This window comes from Taeniopygia guttata, chromosome 27, assembly GCF_048771995.1.
Source record: "Taeniopygia guttata chromosome 27, bTaeGut7.mat, whole genome shotgun sequence".
Taxonomy (NCBI): domain Eukaryota; kingdom Metazoa; phylum Chordata; class Aves; order Passeriformes; family Estrildidae; genus Taeniopygia; species Taeniopygia guttata.
The window spans coordinates 4,268,137-4,290,759 of NC_133052.1; the positions used below are offsets into that span (position 1 = coordinate 4,268,137).

General features: G+C 50.4%; 4 protein-coding genes across 5 annotated transcripts; 1 reads left to right on the plus strand and 3 right to left on the minus strand.

Moving 5' to 3' along the window:
* Nucleotides 1-286: 286 nt before the first annotated feature.
* LOC100220754 (gametocyte-specific factor 1) lies at nt 287-9,275 on the minus strand. Its single transcript, XM_032743745.3, has 7 exons — nt 9,068-9,275; nt 7,070-7,167; nt 4,939-5,065; nt 4,215-4,301; nt 3,499-3,559; nt 2,767-2,847; nt 287-1,394 (listed from the first exon to the last, which is right to left on the minus strand). Exons 1-7 carry the CDS (start codon nt 9,087-9,089, stop codon nt 1,343-1,345), a joined length of 528 nt encoding a protein of 175 aa, XP_032599636.3. The 5' UTR covers nt 9,090-9,275; the 3' UTR covers nt 287-1,342.
* A 3,880-nt stretch (nt 9,276-13,155) lies between these two features.
* LOC100222690 (feather keratin Cos1-1/Cos1-3/Cos2-1-like) lies at nt 13,156-13,903 on the minus strand. 2 transcript variants are annotated; one of them, XM_072919181.1, is made up of 2 exons: nt 13,831-13,903; nt 13,156-13,463 (listed from the first exon to the last, which is right to left on the minus strand). In XM_072919181.1, exon 2 carries the CDS (start codon nt 13,459-13,461, stop codon nt 13,156-13,158), a length of 306 nt encoding a protein of 101 aa, XP_072775282.1. In that variant the 5' UTR covers nt 13,462-13,463; nt 13,831-13,903. The 2 variants fall into 2 exon arrangements, with proteins under 2 accessions (XP_072775282.1, XP_002194571.5); XM_002194535.5 differs by having other exon boundaries at nt 13,156-13,482; nt 13,831-13,866.
* Nucleotides 13,904-16,209: 2,306 nt separating this feature from the next.
* LOC140680734 (feather keratin Cos1-2-like) lies at nt 16,210-16,515 on the plus strand. Its single transcript, XM_072919180.1, has one exon. It carries the CDS (start codon nt 16,210-16,212, stop codon nt 16,513-16,515), a length of 306 nt encoding a protein of 101 aa, XP_072775281.1.
* Nucleotides 16,516-19,892: 3,377 nt separating this feature from the next.
* On the minus strand, nt 19,893-20,198 carry LOC100223683 (feather keratin Cos1-2-like). The gene has a single exon (XM_072919179.1). It carries the CDS (start codon nt 20,196-20,198, stop codon nt 19,893-19,895), a length of 306 nt encoding a protein of 101 aa, XP_072775280.1.
* Nucleotides 20,199-22,623: the final 2,425 nt, after the last annotated feature.

The window sequence follows — 22,623 nt, forward strand, 5'->3', positions numbered from 1 at the left end:
AGCACAGTGAAAAGGATACCCATGGATACGTGAAGCAAAGAGAAAAACAGGAGAACCTCTGCCCCAGACAGAAAAAACTGTATAAAAACTGACTGGACAGAGACAGCATTTGTGAACGGAGGAGATCTGATGCTGAAAAGGTCGGACCTGTGTTCACCCAGCTCAGCACTGCCTTTTTGATTGTGGCTATCCATGACCAAATCTTGGTTGCAAAATAAAAACCTAATTTATTAATTATTAATTCAGCTGGATCGTTTTTACCTAAAATAACTCCAAAGAAAAGCAGTCTCAGGGCATTTAGAACATTTTTATTCTAAATTTCCAACTAGAACCTTGACATAAATTGACAGAACTTTAGAAGAATCCTAATTTTGCACATTCCAGTCAACACGTAGCATTTTCTAGTGTTAGTATACAGATGGTGGAAATCTAGTCTTTAGGGGAAAATTAGAAGGAATTAATCTCCTTCTAGACAAGCACCATGTCTGGCTTCTTAATTCTTTATGGTTGTATCTTTAGATCCCGTTTTGTACTTTGCATATTTAGAAATATACTGCTTGATCTGAACATTTTCAGTCCTAAACATGCATTTTTACTCTTTTAAACCATTCCTACTCCCTTCCTCCCCTAATACAGAACAGGTACCTGAGAGCTCTCAAACATGTTTCAAGCATTAGAAAACTGCAAAACTCTAATGAAAACTGGAAAAGCACCTCAGTGTCCTCCTGAAACTTCCCCTGTTTGGAGTTGTGTGTGATGCAAGGAACTTGCAGGGGATTCTCTGTTAAGGTCTGCCTGGGGAAGTCACTCACAGGAGACAAAAGTAAGGCTTCAGGTGACAAAAGTATGGCTTAAGGTGTGAAGGTGCAAAAGTTAAGCTCAGGATGCTCTCAAAGCAGTCTCTGCAAATGACAACACGGTTTAAAACCCAACCTAAACACTTCCCATAATCTGAGTGGACAAACTCAGAGTCCAACAAAATAAAAACAAAAACCGCGTGCACATTAAAACACTTTTAAGTTTGCCTGTTACAAAAACCAGAGACTTGGCAATTACGATGTTTTTCCTGTTCACAGGGAGCCCCGAAGACCCAGGGCTAGGCTGGGAAGGTTTCTGTGTACATTTATCTATTTTTTCAAGAACAGTAACAAAATTCACCAAGGTGAGGGTAACTTTTAAAACAAATGGTTGGGGCAAACATCTGGTAACCATGGACAGTTCCACATATTCAAACATTACAAGAAACACATTATGGAAAAAAAGCCAAGTGTAGAGTGCTGCCATCAGGTCCAGAGCATGTCTGTCTTCTGCAGGAGCTCTCCCATCCAAACCAGGGAGACACTTACTGCTGGGGCAAAACTAGATTCCAAGGGGAGGGACTAATACTCCGAATTCTGGAAAGGACAAGATACAATTTTTGCATGAGATTGTAATATATGTTATGAAATAATTCGTGCTTATGTGAAATATATGTATGTAATAAATGGTGCTTGTACGAAAAATCCTTAAAGTTTTAAACCACAAGCTGAAGTTGCAAAACCACAGATGGCAGCAAGCAGACCTCATTTACAAATGAAAAGTGTGGCTGTGTGTGAAACTTTCTCCTTTCCTGGACCATCTAGGAGACCCCACTGATGAATGCAGGTGAGATATCTACGCTCAATACCAGGTTCCCTTAACTCAACATCAGCATTCATCACTTCCCAGAAGTGGCTTTTGTACAGCCCAACACAGAGAAAAGGATACCCATGAATAAGAATAGGAGCACCTCTGCCCTAGGCAGAAAAAAAGTGAATAAAAACTGACTGGACAGAGACAGCATCTGTCAACAGAGGAGATCTGATGCTGTAGAGGTCGGACCTGTGTTCACCCAGCTCAGCATTGCCTTTTTGATTGTGGTTATCCAGGACTGAATCTCAGTTGCGAAATAAAAACCTATTTTATTAATTATTAATTTGGCTTGATAATTTTTACCTATAACAAAATGGACAAAAATACAACAACTTCCCCCACTCCCCCAAGGGACAGTGGCCTTTGCAGAGGCAGCACTTGTCCCCTTGGCAACAAGGCTTGTCTACAACTGTCATTTCAGTTTGGTTTGCCAGACCCAGCCCAACACTGGCAATTGCAGAGTCCCTGGCTGTGCAGGAGCTGTGTCTGCAGTGCCCTGAGAGCACCCAGTTCAGTTGCTCCCAGTGGGAACCATGACAATCATTCCTCAAAGGATCTTTAAGCTGTTGCTTTGCTGTTAAAGGCAAATAAAAATCTTTGATTTCAGCATGAGACACTTCCCCATGGGGAGCTCCTTCTCTCCCTCCCCTAGATGGAATTTGATAGCTTCTTCTACCAGTGGTGCTGGTTTAAGGACTCTTTTTCACCTCAGCTCTGACTTAGCTGGAGCTGACAGCCCAAAGCAAAGGAACAATTTGGTTTAAGTCAGGGGCAGGGTTGGGGGTGAAAGGGGATAATGGGGATGCTGTGGAACAGTGTGTTTAGAGAGACAGAGCCAATGTGGCCAGGAAGCAGCTCTGCCCAACCTGGGCCACAGGAACGGAGCAAGGAAAGAACAGAGAGGATGCTTCAAAGGAAGGACACAGAGGATGATCCCAGCAGCAGATTCCCTCAGAAGCTGCTCTCAAGAAGCAGCTGTTCCATACAACCCCTCCTGTCCATGCAGTGAGAGCCATGAAGTGCTGCTACAGCCAGAGATTTCAGGAGCTGTCCCCAGCTGTGGCTGTGTGCCTCAGCCCCATGCTCAGTACTCACAGGCCTGCAGACAGGGTGTACGGGAGGGTCTCGGGGGGCCGCATCCGTGAGGGCAAGGAGTTGTTCTGGTTACTGATGGTGCTGGAATTAAGTGACTTTGGTTACTTCTGGCAAATGCACTGGCTCACATTTATGCATTTTACTGCAGCAAGGCCCTGGGGGATGATGCTGTGCCACCATGCTGGTGGTGCTGAGGAGAGCTGGACGTGCTCTGAACACTCAAAGGTCTTGTAAAGAGTCTGACAGGTGGAACCAGGCAGTGCTGCTGTCAGCCCTTATGGAAGAGCTCACACAGAACTCAGAGCTGCCAGGGACAGGATTATTGCTGGACTGTAAATGAACCTGTTAAATAAACATTCAAACACCTTGGGCAGCTCTGGTGGTGCCACCACATCCCCTAGCCAGCCAGGGCAGCCCCTTCCTGTTCACAACTGGGCACTGAGCTCTTTGCTCCCCCTGCCCCAAACTCTGACCACTCTTTGGAAAGGGCACAAGGGGAGGGTTCTGCTGACACAGGGCCCAACTTCAGCAGCTCTGCCAGGCCCCAGGAGCTCACAAAAAATCTCCCAACGACTCAAAGGGACCACCTTTCTCCCTGCACATTGCCCAGACATCCATCTGTCCCTGAACACAGGCCACAGGAGCCGTATCAGTGCTCCTGAGGGCTTCCTGCTCTGGTCTGTATTTGTATAAACAAACACTGATGTAAAGAATCAAACTTGCATTCCCTACCTTTTCATAGCAGAGCCGATCACACCCCACACAAAAGTAGACTCGGATCCCTCCATCAAGTCTGTGAAAGAAAGCAGATGTTGTGACCCAGAACTAAGAAACCCCAGAAACCACCATCAGTGCCTTAGATGGCTTCCCACTGCCAGAGGGCAGGGCTGGATGGGATACTGGGAAGGAATTGTTCCCTTTGAGGGTGGGCAGGCCCTGGCACAGGGTGCCCAGAGCAGCTGTGGCTGCCCCATGACCCCTGGAAGTGTCCAAGGCCAGATTGCATGGGACTTGGAGCAGCCTGGGACAGTGGAAGGTGTCCTGGCCCATGGAATGAGATGAACTTTAAGGTGCCATCCAAGCCAAACCATTCAGGGATTCTGTGATCAGGAATATCTCTGTCATATTTTTTTACACATTCAAGAAAGAGGAAAAGTTGACCTATGAGGAATGTGTTTCCATTGCTATCACCACACATAAGGTACAAAAGTATGGGAGGAAGGGATGCCTGGAAATCTCTTCCTGTGCTCGTTCTGGCAGGCATTTTGGATTGCTCTCTATAGCAAGCCAAGCCTGCTGGGTGGAGAGATCCATGTTCATATGAAGGAGCACAAGCAAAGTGTCCTACAAGGCAGCCCTGAGTGAACAGCACTTCTGGCCTCACACTGTCCCCAGAGGAGCTGGAGGACATGGCCAGGAAGAAGGTAGCAGATGGGCAAGTTCCTCACCTGTTTCCCAGTCTTCAGCACATGGAGGTGCCTGCCATGTGCTCCCATTATTCAGCTGCTCCTGCGGGGACTCAAAGGACCGGCTCACTTCAGAAAGAGAGGAAGCACAGTGACCAGCAGTCCTTAAATCCATTAAACACTTTGGCTCAAGCTGCAAAACACCTCTGGGCTTTAGAGGAAGCCCCACCCAAAGCAAACAGGTTGGGGACAGCTGAAATGCAGCAACTTCAAATTTGCCTTTTTCAATGAAAAAGAGAAGACTGTGCTCCCTAGAAACTCTGAGCAGGAATTCTGGAGTGAAGAGGAAACCTGCTGACATGGATGCAGGCATCACTGCCTGTGCACCTCTACAGAAGACAGAAAACCACGTGCCCTATGCTGTGCAAAAGTTAAAGGGAGATTCGCTCTGCAAGAGGAGCAGCCCATCCTTGTGGCCATAAATGCATTCCACTCCTCCTTGCAGAGGCACTTGCTGCACGGTTTTGGGTAAAACCTTTGATTCAACAAGACTGGTAACAAAATACATGCAAGACCTACCCAGAGCATCTGCCACGTTCTCAAGAAACTGCCCAATGAAGCCAAGCACATGAGATCAAGTTTCCCCAAAGCTGCTGTGTCACACACAGCTATAGACAACCATTTGCCTCCCACTCTTGGGTCACTCCATGAGGACACCTCAGTCTCCAGGGTGCACAGACAGCTGGGAGGACAGGGGGTCTCTTACCCACATCTTGCTCCACAAAGGCTTTGTCCTCACACTTCATGATGTGGTCACTGAGGTCGGCCTGAGGAACCAGGTGACGAGCGTTGAAGGGGCATGTGGCCAATTTCTTTGCAATTTCAGGGTTGCTCTGGAAAAGGGAAAACCAGAATTATGTGCCACATCTCTCAAATTCACTTACCTCTTGTTGATACACAGGAAAGAAAGACTGGGATATTTGTGGTGTTGCTTTGAAAAATATAAAATAAAAAAGAAATTGCAATGTATTGGTTAGACACTCAGTAAATACAAAAGGGGAAATGAACATGACTTTTCTTACAGAAACATTTCACAGAAACTGAGCCATCCTGACCAAAGTGAAAAAGACTCTCAGCAAACTCCACACAGTTCCCTGCAGTGCTGGTGATATGACTGCATGGTTTAAAGCACAAATGAAACCATTTTAAAACCAGCAGGGGAGAGACATCATATCGAAGCAGTGTGACCCACCCTGCGTGGGGAATAACGTGCTCTGACTCCATGTTGCAGAAGGCTGAATAAATTGCTTTTATTAAGTTAAATTATATTACATTAGTACTATCCTAGAACTATATCATACTAAAAAGATACTAAAGAAAAACCCGTGACTGTCTCCAGACAGTCAGACACAGCTTTGACCCAACTGACTAATCAATCCAAACAACCATCACCGGTGTCCAACTAACAAATCACTCTTCAGTAAACAACCTCCATAACACATTCCACATGTGCCAAACAACAGGCACAGCAAATAGAGATAAGAAATGTTTTCTTCTTTCTCTGATCTTTCTCATTGTGTCTCTCAACTTCCCAGGAAAAATCCTGGGAGACAGAATCATGTCTGTCTCTGTTTTTAGAATGTGAATACCACAACATCAGGTAAATCTAAACCCTTCTGATGTATTTTAACTAAGTGGGCACACAGGCAAAGATATTCCGTAAGCCTTTTAGAAGAGCCAGGGAGCTGGCAGCATTCAACCTGGATTTCCATTATGGCAGACACCAGTTTTAGTGGCAGAGCTCAGCTGTCACTACAGTAAATGGTCTCCTGCAAGTGATAGAGAATAACTGGGAAAACCCCAGCTCTGCCACTGGACCAGTGCTTGCCTGGCTCTGCTGGTCAGGGATTAGACTCACACCCAAGGCTGCTCCAGGCAGTTCCTCCTCCACCACTGCTGATCCCTGGCTTCAGCACACCCAAGGCCCTTGGCACTCCCTGCCTGGTACAGCCAGGGCTGCCATATCCATAGGTGTCCATCGCTGCTGTCACCTGGCATGAGCAAGTGGCTTCCCCCTGCCAGAGGGCAGGGTTAGATGGGATACTGGTAAGGAATTCCTCCCTGTGAGGGTGGGCAGGCCCTGGCACAAGCTATCAGAGCAGCTGTGGCTGCCCCTGGGATCTCTGGCAGTGCCCAAGACCAGGCTGGACAGGGCTTGGAGCAACCTGGGGCAGCAGAAGATGCCCCTGCCACGGCAGGTGTGGCACTGGATGGGCTTTAAGGTCCCTTCCCACCCAAACCATTCCGTGATTGCAGGAATCTTAAACAGTTCCAGCCAAGAAGATCCAACTTGCTCTGCCTGCAGTGTCCCCGTTTGGGTCAGGGCTGTGTTCTGCACAGAGCAATGGGAGACTGAGCTGGATGGAAGCGTTAATTGGATTTTATGCTTAAGGGATGCAAAGGAAACCCAACAAACTTGTCCCAAGCAAGAGGGACAATCTTCACCCAGACCCTTGCCACTGCAAATAACACACTGTGGCATCTTCAGATGGACCAGTGACAATCCCCAAGCTCTTCTGCTAATTACTTAGACACTGGCTTTATCTGCTTGACAATCACTATCTCACCCCATCCTAAAAGTGGAAAAATGAATACGGCCTCCCTGTGAGCTGCTGGAATAGACCAGAGTCTCCTCCCTGAACTAACCGTGAAGGATCTCTGTCTCCTTCCAACAATGCCAGACTGTGAATGGGTGAATTCCTGTGTGCCTGGAGCTCTCATTAAACAAACCCTGAAGTTATATGAAATAAAAGTTAAACAGGGCTACACATCAGGAAAGGCAGAAGACAGGGAATATTTGCAAGCACAGTCACTCAGTCACTGCCTGTCCAGCTCACCTCCTTACACTTCACCAGGTGATAGGGAAACCGCCGCGCTCTGATCCAGTGATGTTTAACCAAGGGGCACTGGATTAACCTCTCTGGATCCAACATATCTGGTGGAAAAGGGAAGAGCATCTGGTTAGGAAGATGAGAATCATTCACAGTGCACTGGGGAAAAACCCACACCACCACATCAGGGATGTGGTCTGAGGGAGTTAAACCAGTTGCTCTTAGTTTGAAGCCATTCATTAAGGCAGGCACCTGCTTTGCATAACCAGATTAATTAAACCTGAAGTTCTCACAACTGGGACATTAGTTAAAACAGAGGAGAGTCAGCACCACTGAGCATAATAACTCTTCAGGTTATTAGAGAGCCAACCACCCTTACTCCAAGGGAAAGCCAGCAGCACTTCCCAGCTCTCCTGGAGGAGGATCAGTGGGATCATGTCACACCCACCAGCGCCTTCAGCAGCTGAAGCAAATCTTTTCTCCATCAACAGCTTGTTTTGCTGGAGGCAGAATGTGAGGGAACTGAGTTACATTCTGGAGGCAGCAGTGTGCCCAACATGGCACATGAGACTCTGAATGAAGCTTTTAATCACGTAATTATTTAGGAGCTGAGGTGTTACTAAAGCAGCAAAAACACTGATGAACAAACACATTAAACATGAAGCAGTGTGAATCCATGCATACATAATTGTTTATAAAATATAAATATTAATAAATATGCATACTCTCAGTGACAAAGATAAGCAGCCAGGAGGAGACACAAGGCCCCACTACTCCCTGTGGGTCTGTCTGTGGGTACACACCAAGGAGCCTGGGCTGCTCCAATACTTTCTGCTTTGCCACTATTGCTGCAGGGGCTTCCAGCACATTTAGGATTTGATTATGCAGGAGCTAACCCAGCTCTACGAACTGGCTGCTGCTGCCTCTGCCCTCCTCTCTCACACACGTGGCTCCATCAGACCTCAGGCTGGCAGTTGTTAAAATGCTGTTCCAGAAGTCCCAAAGAACAGAATTCAGGCTAAGAGCCACTTGGAAAGAGAAGGGACAGACAAGATCCTTGTCTCCATCTGGGCTGTGTAGTGCTGCTGCCTCTGAGCACCTCTCACCTCAACAGCCCACTCAGGGGAATTAGAGCACCTGGCTTTGCATTGGCCCAGCTGCCTCTGGAAGGGCAATCACAAGTGGCTTTGTCACCGAAAACGTTGTGAAAAATGAAACACTCTAACACTGTAAATTCAGTATTAGAAAGCACCATTTCTCTTTTTTGCCACTGGCTGCGTGGGGGATACTCCTCCAAACATACTCTCCTCCCTTCTGAGGAGAGTTTTTTCTCCTTGAATGCATTCCAGCTATAGGGTCTGGCCAAGATACACCCTTATCAGGCACACATTCTTTATTCTCACGGCTAAGATACCCAGTAGTGCATGTTAACCACTGATATATGTAAATACAGGATTAAGCACTGTCTGTTTAAGGTATTCACAAGACGAAACAGAGATTTGGTAGAGATTTTTCCAATAGCTTCTCTCTCTGAACTGGCGCCACACAAGACCAAGTGCGGTTCCAGTGAAGGGAAAGGGGACAGAGATGAACAGCAGAGGAAGAGCAGAGTGTCCAGCAGCACAGGAGCAGCTCAGGCAGCCAAGCAGCTGTAATTTATACACGGATGAAACTACCAAAGGCACCACAACAATGCCACGGGCAGGGAGATCCTTATACCTATCCCTGTCCACGCTGTATTGAAACGGATCCCAAAACCTCCTGGAGCGCTGAGCCGGGAGACACGGGTGGAAGCCACGCTCAAACCGAACAAAGTCGCTTTATTCAGTGAAATTCCGCAGGATGGACTGGGCTGCGATCACCGAGAGGGCCCGCGGGGTCCGCCCGGCTCGGGCCGAGAGGGAACAGCCCGGCCCGAGGGGAGCAGACCCCGAGTGTGGTCCCCGCCATGCCCGCACCGACGAGCGCCGTCCCGTCCCTCCCCAACCAAACGTCAAACCTCACCCAAGTCCTCCTCCAGCTCCATGGCAGGGCCGGCCGGGGTCCGCTGTGGGGCGGAGTGTGGGGTCAGCTGTGGGGCCGAGTCCGCCTCGAGGCCGCTGCGGGAGCGGGTGTGAAGTCGTCTGTGGGGCCGAGTGTGCCCAGCCGCGGGGTTGGTTTGAGGCGGGTGTGGGGCCGGGCCGGTCTCTTCCCGCCCAGCCGCGGGGTTGGTTTGAGGCGGGTGCGGGCTCGGCTCTGGGGTCGGTCTCTTCCCGCCCAGCCGCGGGCTCGGCTCTGGGGCCGGTGCGGACTCGGCTCTGGGGCCGGTCTCTTCCCGCCCAGCCGCGGGGTTGGTTTGAGGCGGGTGGGGCTCGGCTCTGGGGCCGGTCTCTTCCAGCCGCGGGGTTGGTTTGAGGCGGGTGCGGGCTCAGCTCTGGGGCCAATCTCGCCCTTCCCGCCCAGCCGCGGGGTTGGTTTGAGGCGGGTGCGGGCTCGGCTCTGGGGCCAGTCTCGCCCTTCCCGCCCAGCCGCGGTTGCCGCGGCGCCATCGAGGGTGGCCGGGCCGGGCCGGGCCGGGCCGGGAGCCGCCGCTGGGCCCCGACCCCCGACCCAGACCCTCAAACCGCCCTGAGGGGTTGGGGAATGTTCAGCCGGAATAAACCATGTAGATAGAAGAAGCTAGGCGTAGACTCATCTCGATGTTTTTGACTAGGACTGCTGCAGCCTTAAGCGCTGGTTATGAACTGGCCACGGACAGTGAATTAGAATTATCGAGATTGGAAGAGACCTTTGATATAATCGAGGCCATCCAGTCCAGCTGTCCTCCCACTGTGACCCCTAAACCTCACCACCCAGCACCAGGTGCTGGCACCTCCTGAACACCCCAGGGATGGTGGCTCCACTACCTCCCTGGGCAGCCCTTCCAAGGCCTGACCACCCTGATCTGATCTGAATCGCTCCTGTCTCAGCTCAAGGCCATTCCCCGTCCTCTCACTGCAGGCACAGCACAAGAGACCGGCCCCACCTCACTGCAGCCTTTCAGGGAGGTGTAGAGAGTGACAAAATCACCCCTGAGCCCCCTTCCTGGCTAAACAAACCCATCTCCCTCAGCCGTGCCTCATAACTGTAATAGATGGGTAGTGCTGTGACTGGCTCTCACAGATGAGGAATGGATATTATGTGTGTTAAAAGAAGACATAAGACAACTTATTTTGGCTGGAATGGAGTTGATTCCGTCTGTAATTGCACAGTAGCTGGCAGAATGCTGTGCTTTGACTTTAGTATGGGAAGAACACTGATAATGTTGCTCACAAACATTGCATTCATTACCTTGGTACGTGACAAGCCAATAATTACACTCTCTAGGGAGACATCGATTATGTCAGAGTTGCACAAGCATGGGTGCTTGGTGGAGTTCCACAAATCAAGCATGCCAAATATTAAAACATTTTACTATTTATACATTTTAGCAAACAAATTAATTAGTGTTCATTGGCTACATGTAACATAGCTCTTTTATTAATTAGTATTCTATCTTCTGTTGGCTAATGATTCTCTCATTTCTCATGCTAGTTAGTCCCCATGCTCAGTCTTTATCTTCTGGGTCAGGGGCTTTCTTGGCTCAGTGGTCTGTGTGTTGGTGGCTGCAATCTGCCCCTGACAGAATTATCTTTCACCTGCTTGGAGCTGATTTTAACACAATTGCTGAGTTGGCTTCATTAGTTTCTTCTTTATCTTGGGAGTTCTGCCAGATGTCCTTGAAGGCTGTAAATTCTACATTCCTGGTGTCCACTATAATGGTTTGTCCCCCTTCACAGGCTTTGTTAACCTCTCCCTAGCTCTGAGATCAATGAAGCATGTCCAGACTAAACCTTAACAAGGCAATTCCAGGAGCAAGTTGTCTTTCTAACACCTGGATGTGATTTACAGTTCGCTGGCTGCTCTCTATTTCACAGATTAAATCTCTCTTCTTGTCGATTAGTCTTGAAAGTATAAAAAGATCACACATCGAAGAACATAATTTCTTGAGAAAATTTAACAGACTCCGCATTTTGCAACAATAACACACTGCTGGTTTGTGTGCTCAGTTGTGTTTATCATGTGTCTGGGGCTGTTTCAGTCCCTTGGTGCACGTGAAACCAGAGCAGGAGATAGGACGCTGCAGCCCCAGCAGAGACTGTACCTCTGTCAGCTCAGAATGTCTCCCTGCACTGACTTGGAGAAAAGACTCAGCAAGGTGCTAGAAGACCCCAGACCAAAACTTGGACCAAGGGGTGTGTGCAAGCACATGTGGATGGCAGGTGCCCAAGTCACAGGAATATCATTGCCTGGGGATTTCTTTGCACCAGCTTGAGCTCACCTACTGCTCTATTAAATTATTTGCTTTTATAATTCTGATGCCTGAGACTCTGCTTTGGGAAACCAAGGCTCAGGCCCATCATTCTGCCTCTGCTTCATAGCATCCCAGTATCATCAAGGTTGGAAAACCTCTCTGAGATCATCAGGTCCAACTATTCCCTCAGCAGTACCAAGGTCCCCAAGTGGCACATCTGCATGTTTTTTGAGCACTTCCAGGAATAGTAACTCCAGCATTGCCATGGGCAGCCTGTTCCAATGTCTTGCCACCCTTTCAGTGAATAATTTTTCCCAAATAGCCAACCTAAACCCCTCCTGGCACAACTTCAGGCTGTTTTCACTCACTTTGTCCCTTGTTCTCTTGGAGCAGAGCCTGAGCCCCACCTGGCTGCACCCTCCTGTCAGGGAGTTGTGGAGAATCAGAAGGTCCCTCTGAGCCTCCTTTTCTCCAGGCTGAGTCCCCCCAGCTCCCTCAGCTTCTCCTCATCAGACTTGTCCTCCAGTTATTTCTTCTCCTCCCTGGAAAATCCACACTCACAGCCCCCTTCTCCTTGGGGCTTTCAGAACTGACTTCAAATGAGGAGTCTCATACACATGTGAGCAAAGGCACTGACCTTCAATCCCCTGATTTCCTTTAGGGGAAGGAGATACACTACAAGGTTTCCCATTGTTCTAGTTAGGAGTTACAGACCAAGGTTTTTCAGGCAGTAGCCAGAAATCTGTCCAATTTAATTCCAGTAGGTGACTGAAGGCTTACCAGTGCTCTCTGATAGCAGCAAGAGCAGAATCATCTTAAGACACAAGAGATAGTGTATTTATAGAATCAAAACTCTACATCAGGAGAGGAGTGTAGGATTCTCTTGAGTGGAAATACTACAAGACATTTCCAAGCACAGAGAAGCTGGCCTCTTCCAATCCTGTCTGCAAAAATATGTAAAAAAATGTTTCCAGAAACCTAAGATGGACTAAATCTGTCCAAGCACTGTGTCCACGTACACACATAATCTGCAGTGAAGTTTTATTCTTTTGCAAAGGCTGAAAAGGGCTCAGCACACTGTTCCATCCTTCCTACTGGGAATAATGAAGGGTTTCCATATGCCTCATCCACCCCAAACATTCGCAGAGGAACACTCTTCCTCCTGACTGTGTATGTCTGGAGTGTCTACAGAGGCAGGGACCCTGCACGGAGAATTAACAACCATTGTGTTAACAATCACTGCACAAACATCCCTGAAATACCCTCCCAGAACCACCCCTGGTCAACATGGCTCTGCTTGGGCGTCTGGAGATCATACCTGTAGGGTAAAGAATGTCACAGAGGCATGGGCTGGGATGCAACAGAAATTTAATACGTCAAAAGAGATAAACAGGTCAATCCAAAAGAGGAATCCAGTGCAGGAAGCACCAGGGACAGGTCAGAGTTTGATTCTATGGCTGTGTCAGGGATCCCAGCAGGTGTCCATCTGCCTGATCCAGAGAGGGAGCAGGGCCAGCAGGTGCTCCCCAGGATGGCTGTGTGGGGATCACAGCCCCAGGGAGCACAAGGGAACAAGGACACAGGAGGGAAAGGAGAGAGTGGCAGGGGACAGAGGCAGGGATGGGCTGTGCTTGCCAAGAGCCCAGGCTGGCCCTGTCCTTCTGCAAGGGCTGCTGGGGTTGCTCAGCCCCTCGGGAAGCAAGAAGCCGATGCTGCGTGCCCAGGGCGGTTCCATCCTGGGAGTCCCTGGGTTCCTTCCCCAGGGCCAGCGGCAGCAGCTTCAGCAGGGGAGGCACCTGGTGCCACAGAGGCCACTGCCCAAGCCAGAGAGGCCAAAGCCCCCAGAGCTGATGGGCACTCCCTGAGAGCTGAGGATGCTGCCAACAGCAGCCGAGGTGGAGGATCCCACCACGGTGTTCTGAGGGAAGGAGCTGAGGATGGGGCCGGGCAGGGTCACCACCACGGGCGAGGGTTCGATGATGACGGTGGAGTCCTGGCACTGCCTGACACAGAGCTCATTGCAGCTGTTGGCCAGCGGGGTGGGGCCGCAGGGCTGGCAGGGCCGGCACGGGCTGTAGCAGGACATGGCTTGGGGCTGCAGGAGCACCTGGGAGACAGGGCAGGGGAAAGCAGAACACATGGAGTGGGTGAGGGTCAGCCTGTCACCCCACCATGAGAAACCAAAGGCATGAACAGGAGACAAGCCCAGGAGCTGTACAGAGAGACCCACAGGCTTCTCCATCCTCAGAAGATCCCTGCCAAGAGCTACCCAGGGAAGATCCCTCTGTGGTCCATATCTTTGGAAACACCTAAGACAAGCCCAGCTTTTGCCCATGTTACACTTTCTGCCTCCTTCCCTCATCCATGACAAGAATCCATAAAGCACAAAATAGCATGTATAGACGGATAAACCCCATGGGAGGAGGAGAAGGATGAGAAAAAGCTTCAGACTCACCTTGTTCTCAAGGAGATGGAGGTGAGAGGAGTGGATGAGAGAGGGAGGAGAAGGTCCTGCTTTTATACAGTCCCTGCACCGCCCCAGGCCCACAGTCACTGCACAAGGACACTAATTTTCCTACAGACTCATCTCAAAGCAAAACATTCAACCCAATGGCACAGATTGTGGTTTGGTTTTCATCTATTTTGCCATTTCATTTCCCCATTTCTGACATTCCCACTAAGTCATGAAGGCTTCTACCATGTGGTGGGATGAGAAGTCCCACAAGGATTTCTTGTGCAGGAACACAATAGTATGGGCAGGAAGCAAGACTCAAGTTGTCCCATGTGGAGTTTTGTACTTCATCTCTACCTAAGGGATTTGTTGTCTCTTGGGACAGTGCCCTCTCTTCCCCCTCTCTTCAAGCCAGGATGCATTTTGGCTGCACCTTTTGCACCCTGACCTGGAGGACACACCAAGTCCTGCCAATGTCAATTCTGTGCACACCCTGAGCTGTGGCAGTGCTGCCAAGCAAGTCAGGCTGAGGGCAATGGCCTTTGGGCTGCCTGGAGCTGTGGTGTGTGGGCTCAGCCCAGTGCTTGAAGATGGTTTTCCAGGGTTAAGGATGGAGCTGCCCTTGCTGGAAGGGAATTCAGCCCTGCCTGGGACAAAGCCTGCAGACATCACACACTCCTGGCTTGGGCTCACAACAAAATTAAAGTGTGACTCACCATGGGTCAGGAGAGTTTGGCTTTGGAGATTTGCCTACTGAGGGCATTCCCTTGCCCTCCTGGGACGCGACCCAGCTGCCTCCATGTCTGCAGGGCAGGGAAGTGCATCAGGCCTTGGTGCAGTTTGAAATCTGGATCTGCATCCAGGTCTTTCTGAGCACACCTCGTCCCTGAGCATTCCATGTTGGATTCTGTAGTGATTTTCTCTATCACCTCTCCAGATATCAAGACAAATCTGGCTGGCCTGTTATGCCCTGACTCCCCTGTCACACCTCTCTTGAACCCAAGACACTCTCTGACTTTCTTGCAGTTCTCAGATGCATTCCATGGTCACTGCGACTTTCAAAGGGAGTGGAGAAAGGCTTTGTACTGAGCCCAGTGAACACAGAACATCAATCCACACACACTCATGTCAGACCAGTGTGTCTGAATGTTCCTCCATCAGATTCTCTTCTGCTTGGGGAAATCTTTTCTGTTGCAGTTGTTGGAGGATTACCAGGAACGTGAGTTCCCGACAGCAATTCCTGATGGTAAAGACCAAGGACATGAACCTTTGAGCATGTTCACCTTTCCTGTACCCCCTGCCCTCAGGGAAGCTGCCCTTTTGAATAGTGGGGCTGCCTGTGTCCAAGGCTCCCTTTATGGATGGCCTGTCTGGAGAAGACCTTCTTATTGCCCCTCCATGTGCTTTGCCTGATTCAGCTCCAGGTGGGCTTTGGCTTTCCTAATGCCTGGCAAAAGGCATTTAGAGGAAGAGAGCTGAAACACTGGCACAGCCTGGCTGCCTGGACATGCTGCAGCTCCTGACCTTTGCAGAGAGCAGAGAGAGAGGGAAAAGAGAGAAGCAAGTGAAATGTCCATAAAAAGCAGATTATTTGGGTGTCCTCTGACACGTGCAGTGCGAGGCAGGGACTCTTCCTGCAGGGGATGCTGCAAAGAGTTGATTTTGACTGCCCTAAACCAACATTCCCTGCCTTCATCCAGCAACTGGGTCATGTGCCCTCCCTGACATGGCTCTGCCTGGGATATCCTTTGCTTCTCATCACAGAACATGAAAGGATCCTGCAATGCAGGGCAGGAATGTTGGAAATGAGGAAATGAAAAGGCAGCGTAGATGGAAACAAAATGTGAATCGCTGCCACTATGTGGGATATTTTCCTTTGAAGATGAGTCTGATGAAAAATTACCGCCCTTGTGCAGGTCTGTGGGCCTGGGGCAATGCAAGAGCTGTATAAAAGCAGGCTCTTCTCCCCACTCTCACATTCACTCCACTCACCTCCATCTCCTTGGAACAAGGTGAGTTTGAAGCTCATTCTCCTTTTTTGCGTTCTTCTCTAGGATTTCTCTGCACATACCTGTGACTTTGTCCCACGTGAGATCTTGCAGATGCTTTTTGTGAGGAGGAAATGGTGGGAAGTGTGTGACTGCTGGGTCTTGGCAGAAGTAATGCCCCAGATTTGGGCTGGTGGGGACGACCCTGGGCTTGAGATCTTGGTGGGGTTTGTATGAGGGGAAGAGCCCCTGTGCCTCCAGAAACAGCCTTCAGCTCTCATTCCCAGCTCATGCCTTGGCTCCCTCATGCTGAGGTCACAGTTGGATCCTTACCCACCCCTTGTGATTTACTTCCCTCTGCTCTGTGTGCCAGGTGCACCTGCAGCCCCAAGCCATGTCCTGCTACAGCCCGTGCCAGCCCTGCCAGCCCTGCGGCCCCACCCCGCTGGCCAACAGCTGCAATGAGCCCTGTGTCAGGCAGTGCCAGGACTCCACCGTGTTCATCCAGCCCTCGCCCGTGGTGGTGACCCTGCCCGGCCCCATCCTCAGCTCCTTCCCACAGAACACCGTGGTGGGATCCTCCACCTCGGCTGCTGTTGGCAGCATCCTCAGCTCTCAGGGAGTGCCCATCAGCTCTGGGGGCTTTGGCCTCTCTGGCTTGGGCAGTGGCCTCTGTGGCACGAGGTGCTTCCCCTGCTGAAGCTGCTCCCTGCACTGTTGCCTCCATCTGGATCCCCCTCTCCTTCCTTTTTTGACTCAATAAATTGTGCTGCATCCCAGCCTGTGCCTTTGTGTCTTCCTTTGCCCTGCAGACACTGTCCCAGGGCAGAGATGTTGCCCCAGGGGTGTTTCTGGGAGGGGGTTGTTGGGGCTGGTTTTGCCCTGGCTGCCAACACAGGCTGGCATTGGGATGCTCAGTGTGCACTGAGTGACTCTCTGGGTTCTGAGTTTCTCTGCCTCTTTGGGTCAGGACAGAATTTCCCTACATTGCCCAGGGACAAACATGCACTCTGCACTTCTATTCCTTTTCCTTTCTCAGCTCAACAGCGTGACACAAGTACTCAGGAGAGAATGTGTTACTGACCAAACAGAGCTACTGGATTGCCATCATACTCCAGCAGGTCCCATGGATCTGAAAGATTTCTGTAAGGGAGGGACAGAGTGCATTGTGCCACCTTCTCACAGACCCCAGTTATCATGGGAGCACAGAATGGGTTTGGTTGGAACAGATTTTTAAAGGTATTTCATCCAACCCTCCAGCCATGGACAGTATCTCAGCTCCAGCTCACATATTCCTGCTTAAAACACTTGCCCCTTGTCCAGTCACTTGATATAATGTCTCTCTCCAGTTTTCTTACACCACCCCTTGATGAACTGAAAGGCTGCAATAAGGTCTTCCAGATCCTTCTCTTCTCCTGAATGAAAACCTCCAGAGCAGGGGTGAAGCATCCATGTGACCATTCCCTGGAGGGCAGCTCTCCTTCCATGCAGCCCCCAGTCCCTATTGATTTCTGAGATTGCCCCAAGGCAGTGTCAGGACCTTGCACTTGGCTTTATTGAAATTCCCGAGTTCCACATGGAAGCATTCCTCAAGTCTGTCAGGATCCCTGTGGGATTTAAACCCTCCCATCTGGCATAGTTCTTGCTCCCTTCAGCTTCATGTCATTGCTGAGGGTCACAAATCAATGAGGTTGGAAAAGACCTCCAGGATCATCTTCTTGACAAGATGCCCCTATGGCCCCTTGAGCACATCACAAAGCGCCACGAGGGTGCCCCCAGTCCCACTGTCCATGTCACTGATGCTCCCAGACACTGAGGGCTGTCAGCAGCACCCTGGGCTGTGCGAGCAGGAGTGGAGCCAGGAGATGTGGATGCTGCTCTGCTCAGCCCTCGCCTGCTGCCTCCCCCGTGTGGGAAATGAATTTGTAGGGAATTCTCAAAGGCTGACAGAAGGCCCACATTGCATGCACCTGTTGACAGACGTGGTTGAGAGAGAAATGGAACTAGAAACGAGTTTCAAAGTTTGTCTTTGCAAATAGAACAAATTACTTTATAAAAATAGAACTATGAAAGATACATAGCATTAGGATGCACAAGGGGTAATTTTAGATGATTGGCTTTAAGGCATTTACAGCATGGGATGGATAAGCTGATAGGCCAAGATACACTAATAATGAATTCTAATTAGGAAATAGTTGCTTTCTAAATCTAATAGCATGAATGATAACATCTGTATTTTCTCACCCTTCTTATGAGATTGAACATAGAATAAAAGTTTTTAAAATGCCTCCAGGTATTCCCATCTCCAGGTCAGAAAAAAGCATAATCCTGCACCCTGTATTGGGCACAGGCTGTAATGCAAGAACCACCAGGACAAAGCAGGCTGAGTTTAGTGCAGGGTGGCCGGGATGGGAAGGAGATCAGAGCACTTGACTCAGGCACAGGGATTGATGGGTATGGAGAGGAGAATGGTTTGGTCAGGGAGAGAAAATCATCCTTGGAGTAGACAGGGCCAATGAAGAGGTTTGGTTCATTCTGTTAACCGATGTCACAAGGGATAATGACTCAAAACATTCCCCCATTTGTGGAGACCAGGGTGCTTTGGTGAACTGGGGCAGGTGAGCTCTGGCTGTGTAATGGCCAACCTCAGATCTAGTCCGACGAGGGTGAATGATGGGCTTTGAATGAGGCAGGAGGTGGGTGCTGGTGCCTCTTGTCACTCGGAGCTGCCCTCCCTTGCACAGACCACTGGGTTGTGGGGGCCCCTGCTGTTCCCCAGGGGAAGCACCAGGACATTCATGTGTGGCCTGACAGTGTTCATCTCTGCTGATGGGCCACACTGGGCCAAAACCAAAGCAACTGTGCTGGCTGTGATGGGCAGCTGTGTTGTCTTAGAAGGTGTCAAGGGCTCCTGAATGGTCCCATGTTCCACGACATTACATGATCCAGTGTGAAGCTCCCTCCTCCAAGGGAGGATCCTGAGCATCTCCACTGGAAACTGAGTGAAAATAAACCAAATAGACTTTATGTTCTGTGGATTAGCCCTGGCATTTTCTCCTACCACTTTTTTGAGACTTCCCCCACCACCTGACAGGTCCAGTCTTTGATCACTTTGACCAAGACTGCACAGCAACCAAGACTCATCAAAGGGTGTATGGCAGGAGAGATCTTCACAATCTTGCCCCTTATCCCTCTTCCTTCATTTTGCCTTGTGCATGTCCCTGGGTGATGTGGTTGCATTTTCATCTTGCCATGCTTTCATGTTGTTGTATCGCTTTGGAAAATAAGAGCCAAAATGGCTACGGATGTGTTTTCCTGTCCATCACATTGTTCTGCAATTATCCCTCAGTGTGTAATTACAGACACTGATCATTCAGTGCTGGTTCTCCCTAATCAATCTCAAGGGCTGTATTAACAAGAACCTGGCTTACCCCTCACCTTCTGCAGTGGGTCGTAGCACAGACACTTGGAGAAGGGTAGAAAGCAGCAATGCCATAATAAAGCACATTCAAGTCTCCCAACTTAAAAGGCACTCAAACACCTTCTCCTACATCTGTCTCACAGAACCATCCCTGAGACACACCTCCCTCCCTGGGGAACCTTGGGAGACCAACAAGGGAGGAAAGGATGACACAGATGCATGGGCTGGGCTGCAACAGAAATTTAATGAGATAAACGATGAGAACAAGGCCACTCTGAGTGGAGGCCTCAGTGCAGAGAGCAGCGGGGTCAGCTCAGAATCTCCATCACACAGTTGTGTCAGGGATCCCAGCAGGTGTCCATCTGCCTGATCCAGAGAGGGAGCAGGGCCAGCAGGTGCTCCCCAGGATGGCTGTGTGGGGATCACAGCCCCAGGGAGCACAAGGGAACAAGGACACAGGAGGGAAAGGAGAGAGTGGCAGGGGACAGAGGCAGGGATGGGCTGTGCTTGCCAAGAGCCCAGGCTGGCCCTGTCCTTCTGCAAGGGCTGCTGGGGTTGCTCAGCCCCTCAGGAAGCAAGAAGCCGATGCTGCGTGCCCAGGGCGGTTCCATCCTGGGAGTCCCTGGGTTCCTTCCCCAGGGCCAGCGGCAGCAGCTTCAGCAGGGGAGGCACCTGGTGCCACAGAGGCCACTGCCCAAGCCAGAGAGGCCAAAGCCCCCAGAGCTGATGGGCACTCCCTGAGAGCTGAGGATGCTGCCAACAGCAGCCGAGGTGGAGGATCCCACCACGGTGTTCTGTGGGAAGGAGCTGAGGATGGGGCCAGGCAGGGTCACCACCACGGGCGAGGGCTGGATGAACACGGTGGAGTCCTGGCACTGCCTGACACAGGGCTCATTGCAGCTGTTGGCCAGCGGGGTGGGGCCGCAGGGCTGGCAGGGCTGGCACGGGCTGTAGCAGGACATGGCTTGGGGCTGCAGGAGCACCTGGGAGACAGGGCAGGGGAAAGCAGAACACATGGAGTGGGTGAGGGTCAGCCTGTCACCCCAGTCTGAGGATGACCCTGTTCCTCTCAAGTCCCCAAAACATGGCAAATAGAGTTCTGCACCTCGCCAATAATTCAGGACATAGCCAAGCCCCAGTGTCTTTCTATGCCACACCTGCTGCCCCCTTCCCTCACCCATGGCAGGAAGCACTAGTCCCCATCTGAAGACATGTTATGAGCTTAGAAATATATTCAGATGAGGACAAGTAGGAGGAGAAATGCTCCAAACTCACCTTATTTCCCAGGAGCTGGAGATGGGAAGACTAGATGAGAGAGTGAGGAGAATGATTTGCTTTTATACTGCTCCTGCACCACCCTAGGCTTACAGTAGCTGCACAGGGCAACAATTTTCCTACAGACTCATCTACAAAGAAAAATATCCTCCCTAATGCCACAGGGTATGTTTTGGTTTCCATCAATGCTGTAATTTAATTTCCATGTTTCTGACATCCCCACTAGGTCATGAAGATCCCTTTCATGTTAAGGGATGAGAATCCAAATTATTTTTCCTGCAGAAATACATGAGTAATGGCTGGACTCAATGATCTTGGAGGTGTTAAAATTCTTCTGATTCTGTGATTCATTCATTCTCTGATCATGGGCACGAATCAAGTCTCAAAGAGAGCCCTATACCATTGGGCTGGTTCTCAGTATCTGGGGGAGGGGAGGTGTTGGGTGTCTGGACCGTTCTCTGGTCCTCCCTCTCTCTTCACCCACGATGCCCTTTGGCTGCACAACGTGGAGCCTGACCTGGATGACAAACGAGCACAGGCCACTTTTCCAATACATGCTGTCAGTACTGAGAACACAGGTGACCTGTGAAAGAGCTGCCAAGCATCCCTTTTCCCAGGGCCAGGATGGAGCTGCCCTTGCTGGAGGGGGACTCAGCCCTGCCTTGGCCAGGCCTGCAGACATCACACCCTCCTGGCTTGGCCTCACACCAAAAGGCTGACACATGGCCAACCCAAAATTAGAGCCTGACTTGCCACTGGTAAGGAGAGTCTCTCCCTGGAGATTTGCCTACTGAAGGCATTCCCTTGCCCTCCTGGGACACACCTCAGCTGCCTCCATGTCTGCAGGGCAGGGAAGTGCATCAGTCCTTGGTGTATTTTGAGAGCTGGTTTTGTACCCAGGGCTTTTCTGAGTGTATCCTTTCCTTGCACATCCCCAAATGCATGGCACTGCTGTTTCCCCAAAGCTCTCACTCGCTGGGGAAATGGAGGATGTTTCCTTCCCTCTGCAATGGTTCTGGGTTGTTCTCTAGGCTGAGGAGGCATTTGGAGCATTGGAAAGGGGTGGGCCTTAGCCCCAGTTCCCAGTCTCTATGGCAGAAGCCATAGAGCTTTGGACCCCAGGATGTGTCCAAAGCAGTGGGGCAGTGTTTTCTAGAACCCCTTCTTTCAGCTCCTGAGCCTCCAGGTGAGCTCCCTTCCACAGCCAGGTGTCTTTCACCAGGAAGATGAGTCCTTGTGTCCATTCTGTCCCTCCATCAGCATCTCTTGTTTTCCTGTGTTTTGCCTTGACTTTTCATGGTTTTTGGAACCACGAGGTGCCCCTAAGATTCTGCCAGCTTTTCTTATCTGTTTTGCTCTTCACAGGTGCCTGTGAAGGCACATCAGACCTGCTAGATACCTGAGTGGGTGGAAGTGTTGGCATATTTGAAGTCCAGAGTCTGTACATTGCTACTTGAATCCTCCCTGACCATCTCTTTCTGTCCTCAGCTGCATGCACTGACTGCTGAGGACCTCCCAAAGGGAGCTCAGAGGTGCCTTCTTTGACACCAACACTCATGTGCCCATCACCAGGTCACACACTTCAATTGTTCCAGTCTGTTTAAATGTTCCCACAGCTGATCCTCCTCCTCTGCCGTGGGGAGGTTTTCCCTACCCCTGTTTCTGAGGAATATCAAGAGGTTGATCCTGTGACATGAAAAGTTGCCCAGGCCAAGTCCTGGCAAGACCAAGACCCAGAAGCCTTGAAGAACCTTCCCCTTTCCTGTAACCCCTGCCCCCAGTGAAGCTGCCCCAGTCAGCCTTGGCTCAAGCCTCCCTTTTACTCTTGCCCGGTGTGGAAGATCTTCTTCTTTCCCACCACAAGCTTTCCTGATTCAGCTCCAGGTGGGCTTTGGCTCTCCAAGCCCAGCCCTGGAATGCTCAGCCTGCCAAACAATCTGCATCAAGAGGAAGGGAGAGGAAAGCATTTCCCTGGAGAAGCAGTGTCCAGTGGGTGCTGGAGTGAGGTGAGAGGAGGAGAGGGCAGCAGGCAGGACGTGCTGTGAGGAGAGGAGCCTTTGGGTGCTCTGCTGCTCCTTGGGGCAGGGCAGAGCTGGGGCTGTCCCTGCAGAG